The 17252-nt window shown below is 44.9% G+C and overlaps 1 protein-coding gene across 1 annotated transcript; it reads right to left on the bottom strand.

Annotated features, from left to right (window-relative positions):
* Positions 1 to 6549: 6549 nt before the first annotated feature.
* LOC119366152 (G-type lectin S-receptor-like serine/threonine-protein kinase At2g19130) lies at positions 6550 to 9224 on the bottom strand. Its single transcript, XM_037631835.1, has one exon. It carries the CDS (start codon positions 9118 to 9120, stop codon positions 6727 to 6729), a length of 2394 nt encoding a protein of 797 aa, XP_037487732.1. The 5' UTR covers positions 9121 to 9224; the 3' UTR covers positions 6550 to 6726.
* Between the last annotated feature and the right edge of the window lie 8028 nt (positions 9225 to 17252).

Here is a 17252-nt window from a genome sequence, read left to right as displayed (position 1 = left end):
GCTTTTACTTGATTTTGGCAAAATTTTGTTTTTTTGGAAAGAAATGCATTTTCGTCATGATGTGCTTCGGTGAGAAGCAAAACTGTGCTTACTGAAAGAGACAAGGCATAACATGTGCTTCCACATAAGAGAAAAGCACAGTTGTGCTCCACGACCAACCTAGTTTGTGCCTTCACGAGAAGCAAAGAAAATCACATTCGTGCTTCCAGAAAGGGAAAGCGCATAGCTTGCGCTTCCACGAGAACCACAACTATGTTTCCCAAAAATAGAAATGCACAATGCTCCACAGGAAGCCCAACCCGTGCTTTTTCTATACTTCCTCGAAAAATGGAAAAGCACAGAATGTGCTACCCAAAAATGAAAAAACACAAGTTGTGCTTTCCGAAAAGGGAAAAGCACATCTGTGCTTCCTTTTTTCTTTTGAAAAAGCACAAATGGGCTTCTGAGTTTTCTTTTTTCGGTTTCGGTCTTTTGGCTTCTTTTTTGTTTTCCTTTTATTCCTATTTTTATTAAAAAAAGATTGTCAAAACTTATTAACATGGGATCTAGTTTCGAAGATCTGGGCGCTAGAAATCCAATGGTGAAAATGGTTCATCAATTGGACGCACGGTTCAAGAGGTAAACATTACAAAAAAACTACAGAGCGGAAAAACTCCTTGGTTGCGATAATTGGCACATATGCAATGCACCACTTGTCAGCATAAGGTGGGCGTGACCTCTGCAGGAGTACCCATTGATTAGAGATTTCAGTTTTGTATAGTATAGGAGCTCAGTTAAAAATGTATGCTATCCCTTGTTGAGACAGCTATTACTCGCCGGTAGCGATTCCTATTACGAATCGACTAGTGGCGGGCGCTATCCGGTCGGCCAACCATTGCAACCCTAAGTTTCTTTTTCAATTCTTTTTTTAAGGTTTTTCCTCTCTTGTAGCAAGTTTTATCTTTGGTTTTTTAGATTTTTGTTCTTTTTATTATTTTTCTTTCTTTATTTTCTTTTTTAGTTTCTTTGTTCTGTTGTCGATTTTCTTTGTTTATTTTCTTTCCATTACTCATTGGGTTTTTAATTTTTATTTTGTTTTCAATACATGTCTACTTTTTCATGTGCAATGTACATTTTTCATATGCATCATTGTCATTTTTTATATATGTTTAATAATTATTTAAATACAAGATTAATTTTAGTTTTCCATATATGTTTTAATGTGTAATTTTATATACATTGTACATTTTTGGTATAAATAAATAATATTTTTATGCATAGTTAATAGTTTTTAATACATGATTACATTTTATTATATTATATTTCAATTTCTAATTTTTCATTCAAATTTTACATTTTTCGTATACACCTAAAATATTTCATACAATTTTTTTAACATTTTCCAAATACATTATTACATTATTACAAAATCACGTTTTGAATATTTTTCTGAACACGTGTTAAAAAAATTCAAATACCCATAGGAACTTTTATTGAATGACAAATTCTTTTTAAAAAAATATGCATTTACCAAAACATTTTATGAACGATTTTTAAAAGCATTGATAATCTTTTGACGTTGTTCAAACTCATGAACATTTTGTTAATGTAACGTACATTTTTTTGAATGTATGAATCATTTTCTTGGAAATACACAAACACTTTCGCTAATACATTGTATGAACATTTTTATAAATTATCACATGCATTTTATCCAAAGTGTGCGGCATTTCTTACATGTTACAAAACATTTTTCATACAAACATTTAACTGTTTTGAATGCATAACAATTATTTTTGTCAAATTTTATGTAAAGTGTTTCTGTATTGTATAAATTTAGTTTCAAACAAAAAAATATAGTCTATCCGATCCAAAATAAGTGTTGTTCAAATTTGAACTAAAACCATGAGACTTATTTTTGATCAGAGGGAGTATATATGTAGAATATTTTGAGGTCTAAAAAAAGTAAAAAAAAATAGGGCAAATAATGAAAATAAAAATAGATAAAAAAGAAAAAAACACAGCTCACGTCAGGATGAAGTTCGATTTTGTTATTGGGTCGGGCCGGCACCGGCACCCTATAGGCGAGCTGTGGATAGGACTCGCTGCAGGCGGCACATAGATGCAGCCATCCGTTGCACCAGTGTTGTAGGGAACGTCGTGTTGATTAGTTAACAGGTTTCTCATGTTCTTGTGCATGCAGGCTCCTGCAGTTCCAACCCTGCAACATCAGCAATTCCCTTGGAATGGTCAACTAACAATTGTGCTCAACATTAATTTAATTTCACATTATTACATTTCAACATTAGAATGGTACAAAAAAAGTGATCATAAAAATGACATTACCATTCATTGCTTATTAGTTTTCTAAGTAAAACATCTCAATGGTTCCATTCTACTCAGAAAGCTATTTATAAATTTTGGTAATATTTCAATTTACAACCGTGAAAAAAAACATCATTAATGACATAAATCAAATGTACCTAAAGTACATAATTTCAGCCCATAATAACCCATGGCAGCCCTTTAGATAGCTTTATCGCCATTAGCATTTTCTTTTCTTTCGACACAAGCACAAATTTCAAATTTAAACAGTGCATAGACCATTAACAAAACAACAACAGTAAAAAATCAAGTTAGAAAAAAACAACAGAAAAAAAATCATAAATGCACCGAAAACTCACTTTGGGCCCAAAGCCGACGGCTACCCTTTTACATTCGGAGCAGGGGAATTTCCTATTGGACGCTTGTTGCTTCAAACAGTCGACGCATCGCACAGAGCCAGCGATCGAGCGCTTCCCTTGGGCCGGCCCATTTAATGTGTTCTAGTGTTTCCGGTTTTGGGAACCTTCTAAAGATTCTCTTTCCTAAACCGGGTTTTCTTTTTTTCTTTTTTTTTCTTTTTTCTTTTTTTCTTTGCTGTTTCTTTTTCTAATTTCTTCTTTCTTTTTTTTCGTTTTTGTTTTCTTGTTATTTTTTTCAATGTTATTTCATCTTTTTAAACTAAGTGCATATTCAGATTTGTTCTTAATTTTCAAAAAATGTTCTTGCTTTTAAAAAATGTTCTTTTTGAATTTTCGAATTTTTCATCTTCTTTTCGTTTTTAGTTATTTCTGTTTCTTATTTCTTTTCTTTTTTGTTTTTTCTATTTGTTTCCTTTCTTTGGTTTGTTATTTCATTTTCTTTTCTCCACTTTTTATAAAAATATTCAAATTTTGTTTGTGTTTCCGTAAAATGTTCAGTTTTCAAAAAAAAATGTTCTCAAAATTTAAAATTTGTTCTCGTTAACCCAAAAAGTTCAAAACTTTAAAATTCATATAATGTACCAGATTTACAAAAAATTTGTTCACGTTTTCAAAAAATGTTCGTGCTTCCAAGTTTTTTCAGGATATTTCAAATTTGTTCTCCGTCTCAAAATTTGTGCTCAATATTCAAAAAATATTCGTGCTTTAAGAAATTGTTCGTGTTTCCAAATTTGTTCTCCCTTTCAAAATTTGTTCCCAAGATTCGAAAAAAAACGTTCATGCTTTAAAAAATTGTCCGCTCTTCTAAATTTGTTCTCCGTTTCAAAATTTGTTCTCGAGATTCAAAAAATGTTTGTTCTTTAAAAAATGATCATGCTCTAATTTTGTTCTCATTTTAAAAATTTTGTTCTCTAAATTCAAAAAAACATTCGGGATTTTAAATCACAATTTCGAAAAATGTTCTTGTTTTCAATTTTGTTCGTTTTTTCACCACTGTTTGAGGTCCCAATTTTTTTTCGTGTTTTCAGAAATGTTCTAATTTTCAAATTTTGTATGCAATTTCAAAAAATATATTCTTTTGTAATAAGTACACGCAAATTCAAAAACAAAATTGCCATGTTTAAAATTTTGTTCACATTTTCAAAAGTTCCTGTTTTATTTTTTTGTTTCTGAATTAAAAAAATGTTCCTGTTTTCCATTTTTTTAAAAACTAAAAAAAATTCGTGATATCAAAAAATATTCGTGTTTTTCGTAAAAAAAATCAGAAACGTTTTTGAAAATTGTTCAGGTTTTGGAATCTGTTTGGGATTTGCAAATTTTATTCGTGTTTCATTTTTGAATCAGATTTAAAAAACATCTTCACTTTTCCAAAAAGATGGAATACGAAAAAAAACGGCATTTTGAAACTGCTCGCAATTTTCAAGAAATATTTTCAAAATGTTTCGAAATCTCAACGCTACTGTCTGTTCTTATATATTTCTGCACTTTTCATGTACAGATGGTGTCGTGTAGTGTAGTGGCTAATGGCTCGTGGTTGGAGTCTGAGGTTGTGGTATCGATTCCTGGTACTCACTGGTGGTTTTAAAGCTCTTTTTGTCGCGCTCGGGAAACGAAAGATAGGCTTGGTGGGCCGGCCCAGTCAAGCGTCAACCCTGTGCGTCGAGCTGCTGTTTGACGCAAAATGCGTCACATAGGAGGTCTCCGGAGCAGGATTACCTCCAAAAAAAAAAACATTCGGAGCAGGAAAAAAACTTTAAAGAACATAACACGGGAGAAGACAACCTGGGCCTCAGCCCATAGCCAGAATTAGCCCGTTGCACGCCCGAAGGCCTGCCATCGGCAGTGAGTGGCCGCCAGTCGTTGGATCAGACCCAACGGCTGTGATTGCCCTGCATTGAGCAAAGTCACGATCCAGCCTAACCCTAGCCATTTCCCACCGCATCACCGAGCGGCGCCGCCCGTCACCGACGGCGTCCATGGCGGCTCGGCTGCCTCTCTCGCCGGATCCCATGGCGGCATGGTGGCCCCGTTCGTCGGACGAGCGTGCCTAGGCTATCGGCCGCGCGCTCCTCCGTCGAACGGTGCCTGCCGTGTCGCGCGCATGCAGTTAGGCGGCGAGGCAAGGGGATGCGTTCGCCGGTGCTGCCGCGGCATAAGGAGGTGAGGGCGGCGCGTGTGGCACGGTGGCCTTGCACGTCGTCGTCCATGGGTGTGGGCGGCGCGGCGACTTGATCTTCCGCAAGACTTCTCCATGGAGATGACGGCGGCACGACGACGGCAAGCCGTCAACGCGTCCACATCAGGTGAGGTCCAAAATCCTCAAAGCTTTTGGGAACTATTGCATCAGCAAGGTTTGAGATTTGTAGAAAAATTGGGAATTTCTCATCTAGGGTTAGGGTTCCGAATTGGGGTAAACATTAGGGATTTCGTAAACATGCAATTCCCCTCCTTCTATCTTCTCTGCCCGATCCCGAATAGTGCTAATTCAACATGAACTTGATTCTAATCAGGCCATAATAACATTAACCGAAAACTAGATATGAATAATTAGCCTTAACGGGGCATAATGAGACTTTTATTTCTAGTAATTAGCACTAACAAAAATCTATTGGACCATTAAACTTAGCACTTGTGCACTTACACAATATCATTGACTTTAACCGTATAGTAGATCTATTCAGGCCTGTAATTTGAGAGATTCACATCTGGCAGGCCTAATTAGGGTTCTAGCCAGATTAGCGAGGCTCATGATACCATTGTTAGATTTAATTAGCTTTAGGCTAATCCGTTAGAACCTAATCTCGGACTAAAACACCAGCGTTATGCGGAAGCGTACAAACTTACAGTGCTTGGCGAATCCCCATGGCCACTCGATGCAGCCCCCTGTGTAGCCCGTGGCTGCACCTTGTGATCTCCAGCAGCAACAGGGAGATGGCCGTGGAAGAAGAGCAGCAACAGGGAGACGTTGATGGAAGCAGGAAGCCGCCGGCACTGAACTTGAGGTGGCCGGCGGTGCTAGAGGCCTTCTGATCCCCTGTAGCACCCTTTTAGGATCGGCTGTTAGGAGTAGTTGGGTGTTAGCCTGTATGTATGTCCTCTGCCCAAGGGGCACGGCCTCCTCTTTTATATCTGGCGGTGCTAAGGGGTCAGGGACCAAAACCAATCGTTGGTTTGTGTGCGCCCGATCAATGCACAAACGTGAGGAGAGGAGACTTTGTCTCCCATATTTTTCTCTTGGTTTGTTAAACCTGTGAGATCAATTCCAACAGACGAATCCCCAGACTGACCATGAGAATGGTGGTCAGGATCAGTCGTCGATACCGGTGTGCGATTTTCTCTGATGTACACTGTTGCACGACGGCTGTTAATGGTCAAATAGTGTTTGGCTCACCACAACCTGTTTTTCAGTGGGTTAGGGTTCAGTTATAATGCTAACCTGCCAGCCTCTCCTACATGTAAGAGGCAGCTGTGCCCCTAGGTTTGAAGAACATAGGACCACTACTGGATACTATGAGCTTTAGTGGGTAGTTTGTTTGCCAATCTACTGTGTGCTATGAGCATGTTTGGCTTAGATAACTGCCGTTCAGTGTAATGTGCTATGAGTTTTCCTATATGCAGTAGTGCATCCCAAAGGGATCTTGTGTCTGTAACTGGCTGCCTTGTAGGAGTACATACAACATTCGGCTGACCCCAGGAATGCGAAAAGAAATGAAAATAATAATAATAATAATATAGCCTTTCCCAGGACTCCAACTCTCCAACATGTTGAAAACCTCAGATGTCACATCTGCTGGAATATGAATTATGAAAAGGCAAGAAAGCAGGAAGACTTAAACTAGTTCTTTGTTGATTTATTACAGAATGCAGACAACAGTGTCCAGAACGAGTTTGAGTCAACTAGAGCAACTCCAACGCACCGACCCAAACGGACGAGTGGTTTGTCCGCATTTCATCCGTTTGGGTCTAAAATGTTGCGATAGGTATACATAAGTTTGACGTAAAACTAAGTGTCAGATGTTGGTGAACCTACTCCTGCTGTGATTGCATTCAGTAGTCTTGGCACTCGAGGCATATCAACCTCAATAACACCCTCAAGAAACTGCACCACCTCGGCCATGGTTGGTCGATCAAACTCATCATCTTGAATGCACCAACATGCAACTTTGCAAACTCTTACAACCTCCTCAAGGTTCACGTTACCTTGCAAATTTGGGTCTACCAGACTTCCAATTTCTCCACTGAGAAGCTTTCGTGCAACTTGTAGAGGAAAAAAGGCTGAATAATCACCATCCACAACTTGACTTGAATTTCTCCTTCCTGATATGATTTCAAACAAAACCATCCCATAACTGTAAACATCGACTTTAGATGTAACAGCTGATCCGCTAATCCATTCAGGAGCAAGATATCCAATGGTTCCTCTCGTTGTAGTCAATGCTTGACTAAATTCTCTCCCCAAAACCTTTGCCATTCCAAAGTCTGCAATTTTGGCTACGAATGAAGTGTCGAGAAGTATGTTTTCTGGCTTGATATCACAATGTATAATGCAATCCCGACAACCAGTGTGCAAGTAGGCTAGGCCTCTGGCCACTCCAGTAGCTATCTGGTATCTGAGACTCCAGTCCAAAGCTGTACCATTGGCCTTAAATAGATGCACATCAAGGGATTGATTCGGCATGAATTCATACACAAGCAGCCTCTCGTCGCCTTTGCAACAAAACCCTATCAGTTTGACTAAGTTGATGTGCTGGATGATTCCAACTGAACTCACTTCTGCTCTGAATTGCTTATCTCCTTGATGGGCACCTTCAAGTCTTTTCACTGCCAAGGTGACTGAGTCACTTAGATACCCCTTGAATACAGAACCGAAACTGCCCCCTCCTAACCTTTCTGTGAAGTTCTTAGTTGCACGTTGCAAATCAGCATACCGGAATGAAATGATCCCAACTCCATTTACCGTCGTGCTAGTAAACCACTTCCCTTTTTTACTCCAAATCACCAGTCCAAGAATCACCAGGACAAGAGCAGCCGCGCTTGCGCCAACCGCAGCACCGACGAGGTTGATTCCACTCTGCTTCTTATTTACCACACTTTCTGGCAGCTCTGCTGCGGCAAGGCGGATATAAAGCGTGTCGCCATTTGCTGCTGAAGAAGCATCAGATTGTTGTTTTACATTGTACAATTTCCCGTGCCAAATAGAGCAGCCACCTTTACCGTAGGAATATGCAGTGCAAGAACAGTTGCCCAAGCAAATCCGTTGGCAGTCATCTCCGCTTGTCGCGGCCGGTACTTTTGCTCCCTCATGGGGCAACCTCATACCTTGCACGGGGTAGAACTTCACTGCAAGACCTGGCTTGTTTCCCTCATTCTCACAGCCTAATGGAGTGTTCCTCCTGCACCCATGGCTTCGGTCTCCCAGATCCCAGTCCTTGGGTGATCCCAGCGAGAAACCCTTCATGCAGCTGCAGAGTGGATCTACATTTTCTCTGCAGATTGTGAAAGGTCCACAGGTTGCAAAGACGTCGCATTGAAAGATAGGCTGCCTGTAATTGATCAACCAGTTATGTATGGGTTCCAACCATGCACCCACCAGCCCTTGGCCATAGACATCTATTGCACATTGCACAATGGCCTCGTCATCCCGCAATGTGTACATGAAGGTGGACTCATTCTCAGTGTTTATGAACGTGAAATTTGGCGTCAGGGCGCCAATCATCTCGGGTGCTAGGTTGAAGTAACGGCCGTTCCATGCCCCGCTGGTCCAGAATTCTAGGGTTGAGTTCCACAGGAGATGACCAAGCCTATTCTGTCCTAGCCCCAGAGTGTAGAGACCAGGAGCCTGGTCAATCAAATTTTTCCTCGAAACAAGGCGGCGGTTCAGACCGGTGGTCTTGTCCCAGCCAATCTTTGCGCCGGCGAGAAGGGTGTCGGTTGGGTAGTCAAAGCTCTGCCAGAAGACCATGGATGAGTTTGAGGAGCTCTGTAGGACGAAGTTGCCATTGTTCGTGAGCACAGCTTTGGTGTCGTTGGTTGTGACATTGGCATGGGTAGACCATATGACTTTCTTGGTGGCCTGATTTAAGATGGCCAAGTTGCCGTCACCGGCGATTGCGAGCTCCGGTGAGATGGGGTCGATGACCGGGCTCTCGCCGTTGGCAGACCAAACCGGCATGATCTTAGGGACCTTGTTGAACCAGATGCCGAGGTAAGTGTGAGAGGACTTACTGTCCATCTTGAAGAAGCCGAGCGCAAGCTTGGTGTTGTTGGAGACGAGCCTGTCTCTGCCGGCGAGCCCATTACCGGCTGACACCGTGTCCATGGCGGCGGCCGCACCACGCCGCGACGCCGCCGCGTGCAGGGAGAGGAGGAATCCGAGGAAGACATGGAGGAGAGTCATTATGAGCCGAAGAAGGAAATGAACAGGGGTTCTCCTATGCGTGGTGGAGAATTGGAGGAGTAAGATTGATTCAAACTTGGTCCAGTTGCTTAGAAATGGATGCCAGCTATGATCGCATTCCAGGCGACCAGGCCGCAGGTCAACGAGGGAGATGCTCTTGGGCTGTGGGCGCACTCGTCACACAGTCTGTGTCAACCAATGATAACATTGTCTTATCATTTAACTACACCGAGAAATAGAATAGCTGTACTAGTACGAATAATCTTGGTCAGACAGTTTGTGCCAACCAATGATAACATTGTTTTATCATTTAACTACACCGGGAAATAGAATAGCTGTGCGAATACTCTTCGTTAGTCAACACTCCCGACGAAAGCTTGTTCTGAGGTGCTCATTTGGAATTTAAAAATCTTGCAAATTGGACACAATAATCCGATGATATCCCGTGGTTGCCGGTATCGGTGAGCCCGTTCAAATGGACTCCCTCCGTTTTTATTTACTCCGGCTGAAATCAAACTTCCTAAAGTTTGACCAAGTTTATAGAAAATAATATAAATATTTACCATGCCAAATTTATATGATATGAAAGTACATTCAACAATGAATCTAATGGTATTGGTTTCTTATTGTATATGCCAATATTTTTGTCTATAAATTTGATTAAAGTTTACAAAGCTTGACTTTGACCAAAGCTAATACGCTAATTAAATGAAAACGGAGGGAGTATAATGCTTCCTCTATTCCTGTGCTTCAACTTTGATCATAAATTTAACCAACGAGACCGACTACGGCGAGAGCAAAAGTTATACCAGTGAATTCCTATTCAAAATAAGTTTTTATTTATATAATTTTTTCTTCTGCCGCAGTTGATCTTGTTGATTGAATTTATCGTAAAAGTTGGATCTTAGAAAGCGTGAGCACACTATATTTTAAAACGAAAGAGAGTACATGCTCCAGTCCAGCCAAAAGGTAGTCCAAGAAGGATGCGGACGGGAGAAATGAGGAACGAACGTGCGGGAGTCAACGTGCGAGTCAGTCAACGAGCAAAACCCCACCAGTTAGATTACTACTAGCTAGGAGTGAGGCTTAGCGTGCGCTCACCCTATACGCGTTTTTGTTTTGCTATAGGCGTTGACGCTCTAAAAACAACTTCAATGGGGCGAACCATTTCGTCCGCCGTTGTTTGCGCGAACAAAAGAGGAGGCCCTGCCGACCCAAACTCAAATCGAGTCCACTTCGTGTCCGCGCTGACGCATTTGCGGTCCAAATTGGCGCCATAAATGCGTCGGCGCGGACGCAGAACAGACGCCACGCGTGCTTTCTCGGTGTCCGCCGCGTCCCCACCTGACGGTCGTCCAACTGCCCGCGACCTACCTGGTCAGCTTAATTTATGATCTCGGGCCCACGCGTCAGCGACGACGGTCGTCCTTTTTAAGACGACCGTGCGGTGGGGCCGTCCTCATCCGCTTCCAGCCAGCCCCCGTCCCAATCTAGCCACACTCTGCTCCCCCATCGCCGGCAAACCCTAGCCACCCCAGCGAAGCCAGATGGGGCTCTTCTCCGGCACCGGCAGCAGTAAGGCCAAGGGCAAGTCCCCCGTCATTCCTTTTCCTGCGAAGTTCCTCCCGCCTCCGCCGACGCCAGATCGCCGGCCGAGGCAGTGCGTCAACGTGCCAGTGCACCAGGCGGAGTGGCACTGGCAGTAACGCGTGCCTCTCCCGTACCCCGACGCCACCCTGTTAGAATAAATCCGAGGGGCATACCGTCGATCATCCGAGGACCAAGCAATCCAACGAGCACGACACCGAGATTTGTTAACGAGGTTCACCAATATGACTACATCCCCGGGGCCTGACTATGGGCGCTCCTCCCCATGACACCGTCACAATACCGCACACCGGCCATCCGGGTGCCGGCACACGCCGCCGGCTCCCCCTTGCGCGCCTGTGCTATTATGTTGGCATAGGTTACATGGCGTGTCTACCCCCGCTATATATGAGAGGCCTAGGATACAAGTGTCCTACTAGGACACGATTCCACATCCTATGTAAACACAATACAACTCATAGTCCAACTCTAACAAACTCCACCTTGACGAATATTCTCCACCACCTTGAATTCGTCAATACGTCAAACTTCCATGTACATTGGACTTGAGCTTATCCCATGAGCACCGCCGGTACTCCAAAGACTCCATGTGACTCCACCTGTAACTTGTAGTTCCTTCTTTTCTTGACCACAGTCAACACTCGAGCGAAATTAAGTTCCACATTACTCTAGTTTGCGCTCCCAACTTCCAGAGTATCAGTCCAACGCCATCACACACTGATCACTGACCTGCGTGAAAATGAACAACTCACATATTGGGTGTCACACATAAGAGTTACATGAACTCAACATCACCGCTCCTTTCTTGACCGTCTGTCTGAAACTTGAAGGAATTTCACCGTTGCTTGTAGTCATCCGAGTCAAATTCGCAGTTGTCTCACCACATGTATGACCACCAGAGCCGTGGTTCGTCTCCATGCACCGTGCGTACCACACGCCTCACCGCTATTACCGCGTCGAGCCTCCGTTGTCCCAGTCGAGTATCAAGGGCCGCGGAACCACACCACTCAACCCCCACTGCAGAGTACCGCCGATCATCACCAATCGATGACGAGTTTCACGCTTCCATCAGATCACTGGGCTCCAGTCCGAATTGCGTGTCCCTCGCTTTTCTCGCTGAATAGGCTCTGACTCTCTGTGCACTTACGCAGTAACCCCTTAATCAGCACCAAGTGAAGTCCTCCAGACTCCAGCTCCACCTTCAACATGACTCCATGATAGATGATCAGTCCACCCTCGCGCCCCATCGACTTCAAGCTCCGTGAGTACATCACCTTGAATCAACCCCGCACCATAGTCTTGTCGAAGCCACACAAGCACTCAGGCATGCGCCACGTGTTTCTACACCCAGAAGTCGGTCACCATCAGCATCACACTCATGTGTCGTCGTCGCCGATCCAACCACTGTCTTCTGTATCAACCGACATCCATGTCGATCCGTCAGACTGCCTAGTTCGACCCAGCCGAAATTATCCGACTGCACGACACACTCCAGACTCCTCAAGTCGTCACCGTATCCAACGCCATCCTTACACAAAAGTGTACTAGCAAAGAAAACCAAAGCAAAATCCCTTGCAGCCTTCCCGTGTGAACACTACACGTATATAGCTCCTGGACTTATCTTCTTTCTTTCTTCCCGATAGCATCCCGGCTTCGACTAGTCTTTGTGCCAATATTTTTCACAAACAAATCTCGCGTCCTCTATGCGCAAGCGCCTGCAGCTCTCAGTATCCAGCGCACAACACAACCCCCTGTAGCGCCCCCATGCCATGCACCAAGCCTCAGCCTGGTCAGCTAGCCTCACGTACGTGCTGCTCCCAGCGGCCCAACATGGACCTTGCCATCAGCCCAACATCATGGACCACCATGCTGCACCCCTGATGGGCCACCGCTTGATCCAACGCTGATCCACTGCTCGGTCACCACGCATGCACCTGGCACGTGCGCGTGGCCGTCTTGGACTTGAACATGGGTCTTCGCTGCTGTACGCACCGATCTCGGCGCTATACGATTCCGCCACCGCCGCTTGCTACTGTCCGATCCTCTCGAGAACTCGGCCTCGACTCAATTCGCTTTGTGTCAGCTGATACATGATCGCCTCTCGTGACGACAAAATCAGCACTCAGCCTCCTCTAGATCAACTCTCACCATCTCCGAACAACCTAGCTCATGATACCATTTGTTAGAATAAATTCAAGGAGCATACCGTCGATCATCCGAGGATCAAGCAATCCAACGAGCACGACTCCGAGATTTGTTAACGAGGTTCACCAATATGGCTACATCCCCGGGGCCTGACTATGGGCGCTCCTCCCCATAACACCGTCATAATACCGCACACCGGCCACCCGGGCGCCGGCACACGCCGCCGGCTCCCCCTTGCACGCCTGTGCTATTATGTTGGCATAGGTTACATGGTGTGTCTACCCCCGCTATATATGAGAGGCCTAGGATACAAGTGTCCTACTAGGACACGATTCCACATCCTATGTAAACACAATACAACTCATAGTCCAAGTATAAACTACCTTGTACACAATATTCGACACAACTCTAACACACCCTGCCACACGACTGGCACCTGGATCCGGAGAGGATCCTAGTGCCGGTGGCGCCGCGGTCGGCTAGGGCGCACGCGAAGGAGGTTCGGCGCCGAAGGACCAGGCGTCGGAGGATGCCTACCAGGCGGCCCTTGCGGCGGTCTACCCGAGAGCGAGCAGGACGAGCGGCACAGGGCGGTGGCAACAGAGGAAGAGGAGGCAGCGTACGAGGCGGCCATGGAGCAGGCCATTTTTGTCTCCGCGGCGGGCGACTGCGTCCTGCCGCTAGTAGCCCCGCCATTCCCTGTGACAGCAAGCCGGAGCCTGAGTCGTCCCCCATCGAGCGCTACTCCTGGATGGGAGTAGTACGCGAGTGGGTCAGCGCGCCACCGGTCTGGGTGGGGGCGACGCCGGCGCAGGAGGCGGCGTACCTTGAGAAGTGGCGCCAGCGACATCTGGCCGAGGAGCGTCGCCACGACGAGTACCTCGAGATGCTCGAGCGCGACGCCGAGGACGAGCAGCGCGACGCCGAGGAGGAGGGGCGTCAGGCCGCGGCGGCAAAGGCGGCCGCAAAGCCCCCGCGGCGGCACAGCCCGCGCCCAACATGAACGCCCTCTACAACACGGTGTTCCCCTGGGCCGGCCCCGCGCCGACGCTCATCGACCTCACAGACCCCGAGGACGCCGCCGCTGCCGCCAAGGGCAGCGTGCAGCCTCGTAGTTTAGTGTTTTTTATTTTCTTTAATGCAAATGTGGACGCGTGGACTCTCCACTACTAGGGAAAAGCCTAGCAGCAGCGCGGGTTTTAGGCCTATCAGTAGCGCGGGGACCGACGCTACTAATAAGACGCTACAACTAACGTATATCAGTAGCGCCTGTCGTCCCACGCTACTGCTATACATGAATAGCTGTAGCGCTCTTTAGAGAAGGGGGCTGCTGATATTATCTGCAGCGCTGTTTACAAGGAAGCGCTACTGGTAAGGCGGCGCTACTGCTAAATTTCCCCCCTCGCTATTACTAGTTTTATTAGTTTTTCCCTCCATATTTGTTTTGTATTTGAATAGGCTTTATACAATAATTTTTAGCATATCATACACATACAAATGTAATCATAGCATATACATACAATTAGTCTCATCAAATCATGTCATCATCATAATCATCATCCAACACAAAGTGGTCTCTCGTCATCATCTCGAAAATAGCGATACAAGTCTCGATTACTTGCAAATACATCATCATCCATCTACACCGGCTCCGCTCCCCGAGGCAGCACCGGTCTCAGTCTCAGCGCCGATCTCGATGCTGGTCTGAGTCTCAGCGCCGGTCTTAGTCTCAACACCGGTCTGCGTGTCGGTCTCAGTCCCCGATGCCACCGGTGGGCCCAGCAACAACATCGGTTGATCGTCGGCAAGGCTAAAAAATTTGTCTGCCGCCCGGTAGATGTCGTCGCAATCACCAGAACCCGGTCCTTCATCGTTGCCAACCATGTTTCCTATGATTAAATCTAGTCAATTAATTCTAAACCTAATAAAATGAATAATGACATAAAAAAGGCCTATTGTTTTGCAGGAATGTTGACTCCTTCCTGGTGCGGCAAATCCCAGGCACTCGATATGTCCTAGTTTGTAGCACAAGTCATGCCAAAATTCACGGAAAATTTCGGCATGACCTTTGCTAAAAAGTGGACAAACCGAAAACCTGAAATTTGCCGGAACAGAAATGAATCAACATTCCGACAAAACATAGGCCACTCAGCATCATTCCCTGGAAACAACAAAGCCACTTGGGCACAATCGAACAACTTCAATGAAAAGATATAACATGACCACTTCAATGAAAAGATATAATCAACAATAAAAGTCTAGGAAGGGATCATCTTTAAAATAAAATTTGCCTAAATTCTTTTCCTTGAAAAATAGTGGTCTTTTCAAAAATCAAAAACCTTTACAAAATGACCTCACTAAACACTTCTCTGCCTAGGACAGAACCCAAATTATGTTGATCTAGCTATTCCTCTCTCTCACACAAACACACATTATTATCTCTAACCCTTCTCTGCCTAGGACAGAACCCAATTAAATTGCAAAGGAACTCCATTTCTCTAACCCTTCTGACCTAATGCTCTAAAATAAAATTTTCCTCTAACCTAGCCAACCTACTTAACCTAGCTTGTTAATCCAACGAACCTAATTAACCTACCTATTTAACCTAGTTAGTTAATCTAGTTTACTTAGATAATTAACCTAATGAAACTAGTTAACGCAGCTAGTTCTCTGTTAAAGCCCTAAATGAATTTTTGCACTAATTAACCTAGATAATTAACCTAATTAAACTAGTTAACCTGACTAGTTCTCTGTCAAAGCCCTAACTAAATTTTTGCACTAACCTAGATAATTAACCTAATTAAACTAGTTATCCTAACTACTTCTCTGTCAAAACCCTAACTAAATTTTTGCCCTAACCTAGATAATTAACTTAATTAAACTAGCTAACCTATGCATGAGAGAGAGGAGGGGTGGGGGCTTACAGAGGATGGCTCCGGTGGTGGCGAGGGAGGCAAAGGTGGCGAGGGAGGCATGGGCGTCTCCGGTGACGGCGAGGGAGGCAGTTGTGGCGAGGGAGGATCCGGTGGCGTCGACGGCGGCTCCGGTGGCGTTGATGAGGCCGCGCGGCTCCGGGGCGTTGGGGGCGGCTCCGGTGGCGTCGACGGCGCACGGCTCTGGTGGCGTCGACGTCGGCAGGAGACGGCGGCGAAGTGGGGCGACGACGAATCGGGGAGACGGCGGCGGGGTGGGTCGAGGGATTTGGGAGAGAAGTGGTGGTCGGGGGGAAACAGTTTTTTGATTAAGTCAAACTTAGCGGTAGCGCGTTTCGTAAAACGCGCTATAGCTAAGATAGCTCTAGCGATTTTCACAAAACGCGCTGCTGCTATAGCTATGTAATTTTCTTCCATTTTTTAATTTCCTTTTCTGTTTCTATAGCGGGGGTCTAGGACACGTGCTGCAGCTACGTTAGCTATAACGCCTCTTACAAACACACGCTACTGCTATGCCTTCCTCTGTTTTTTCGCTTTTTCATTTATTTTGCTTTACATTTTATTTTTTCCTTTCTCCTTTTTCTATTTCTTTCATTTTCATTTACTTTTCTATTTGTTTTTCATCTTATTTTATTTTCATTAGTAGTAGCACTCTTCGTAGGAAACGCGCTACTACTTATGCCCTAGCGGTAGCGCGCTTCTTCCAAGCCCGCTACTGCTATGCGTAGCCTATCATTCTAGCAATGGGAATATTAGTAGTAGCGCTTTTGCCACTACACGCGCTACTGCTAAGATTGTATCTGTAGCGCGGTTTTTTCTCAATCACTACTGCTATCTAGCACTAGCGCCCTTTTTTGACCCGCGCTGTTGCTAAATTTCTGCGTATAAGGTTTTCCCTAGTAGTGCTCGCCGACCTTTGTGGCCGGCTTTAATGTTTAATTAATGTTGTTTTTATTTTAAATATGCATGCATTCTTCTTTTTCTTTCTCGCGCCGTCAAAATGGGTCGTGCCAGCTTTGGACGCATGCACCGAGCCAAACACGGAAGCGGACTTTCGGGTTTGCCTGGCAGACCCAAACGGACCAAAAGCGGACAAAATCACTGTCCGTTTGGGTCAGCCCGTTGAAGTTGCTCTAATATATCAACTATTTATGCAAATCTTAATAGGGTTATCTTATTGTTTCCATACTATAGTGCTCATATATAGTGAATAAGCAACATATATGTAGAAAGAGTTATATGCTATAATTTTTCTTAATCTCTAATATACTCACGCAAAATGGATGTTTATCATATCACTTATGCTTCAGTACACCCCCCTAGACACATCAATGGCTGAGATTAGTCCATACCCTTCTTTAGGAGGGGCAAGCCGATACCCCCCCTCCCGCGCATGTATGTATACGGGGCTGCGGGCCGAGACGCGCCAAGCTGTCACACACCCCA

The sequence above is a fragment of the Triticum dicoccoides genome, chromosome 2B (assembly GCF_002162155.2).
Source record: "Triticum dicoccoides isolate Atlit2015 ecotype Zavitan chromosome 2B, WEW_v2.0, whole genome shotgun sequence".
Classification (NCBI taxonomy): domain Eukaryota; kingdom Viridiplantae; phylum Streptophyta; class Magnoliopsida; order Poales; family Poaceae; genus Triticum; species Triticum dicoccoides.
The sequence above is the reverse complement of the archived record's forward strand: the minus strand, read 5'-3'. Positions and strand labels throughout refer to the sequence as shown.

Excerpts from the sequence above, each read along its gene's own strand:
- LOC119366152 (XM_037631835.1), bottom strand. The coding sequence starts at position 9,120 with ATGACTCTCCTCCATGTCTTCCTCGGATTCCTCCTCTCCCTGCACGCG.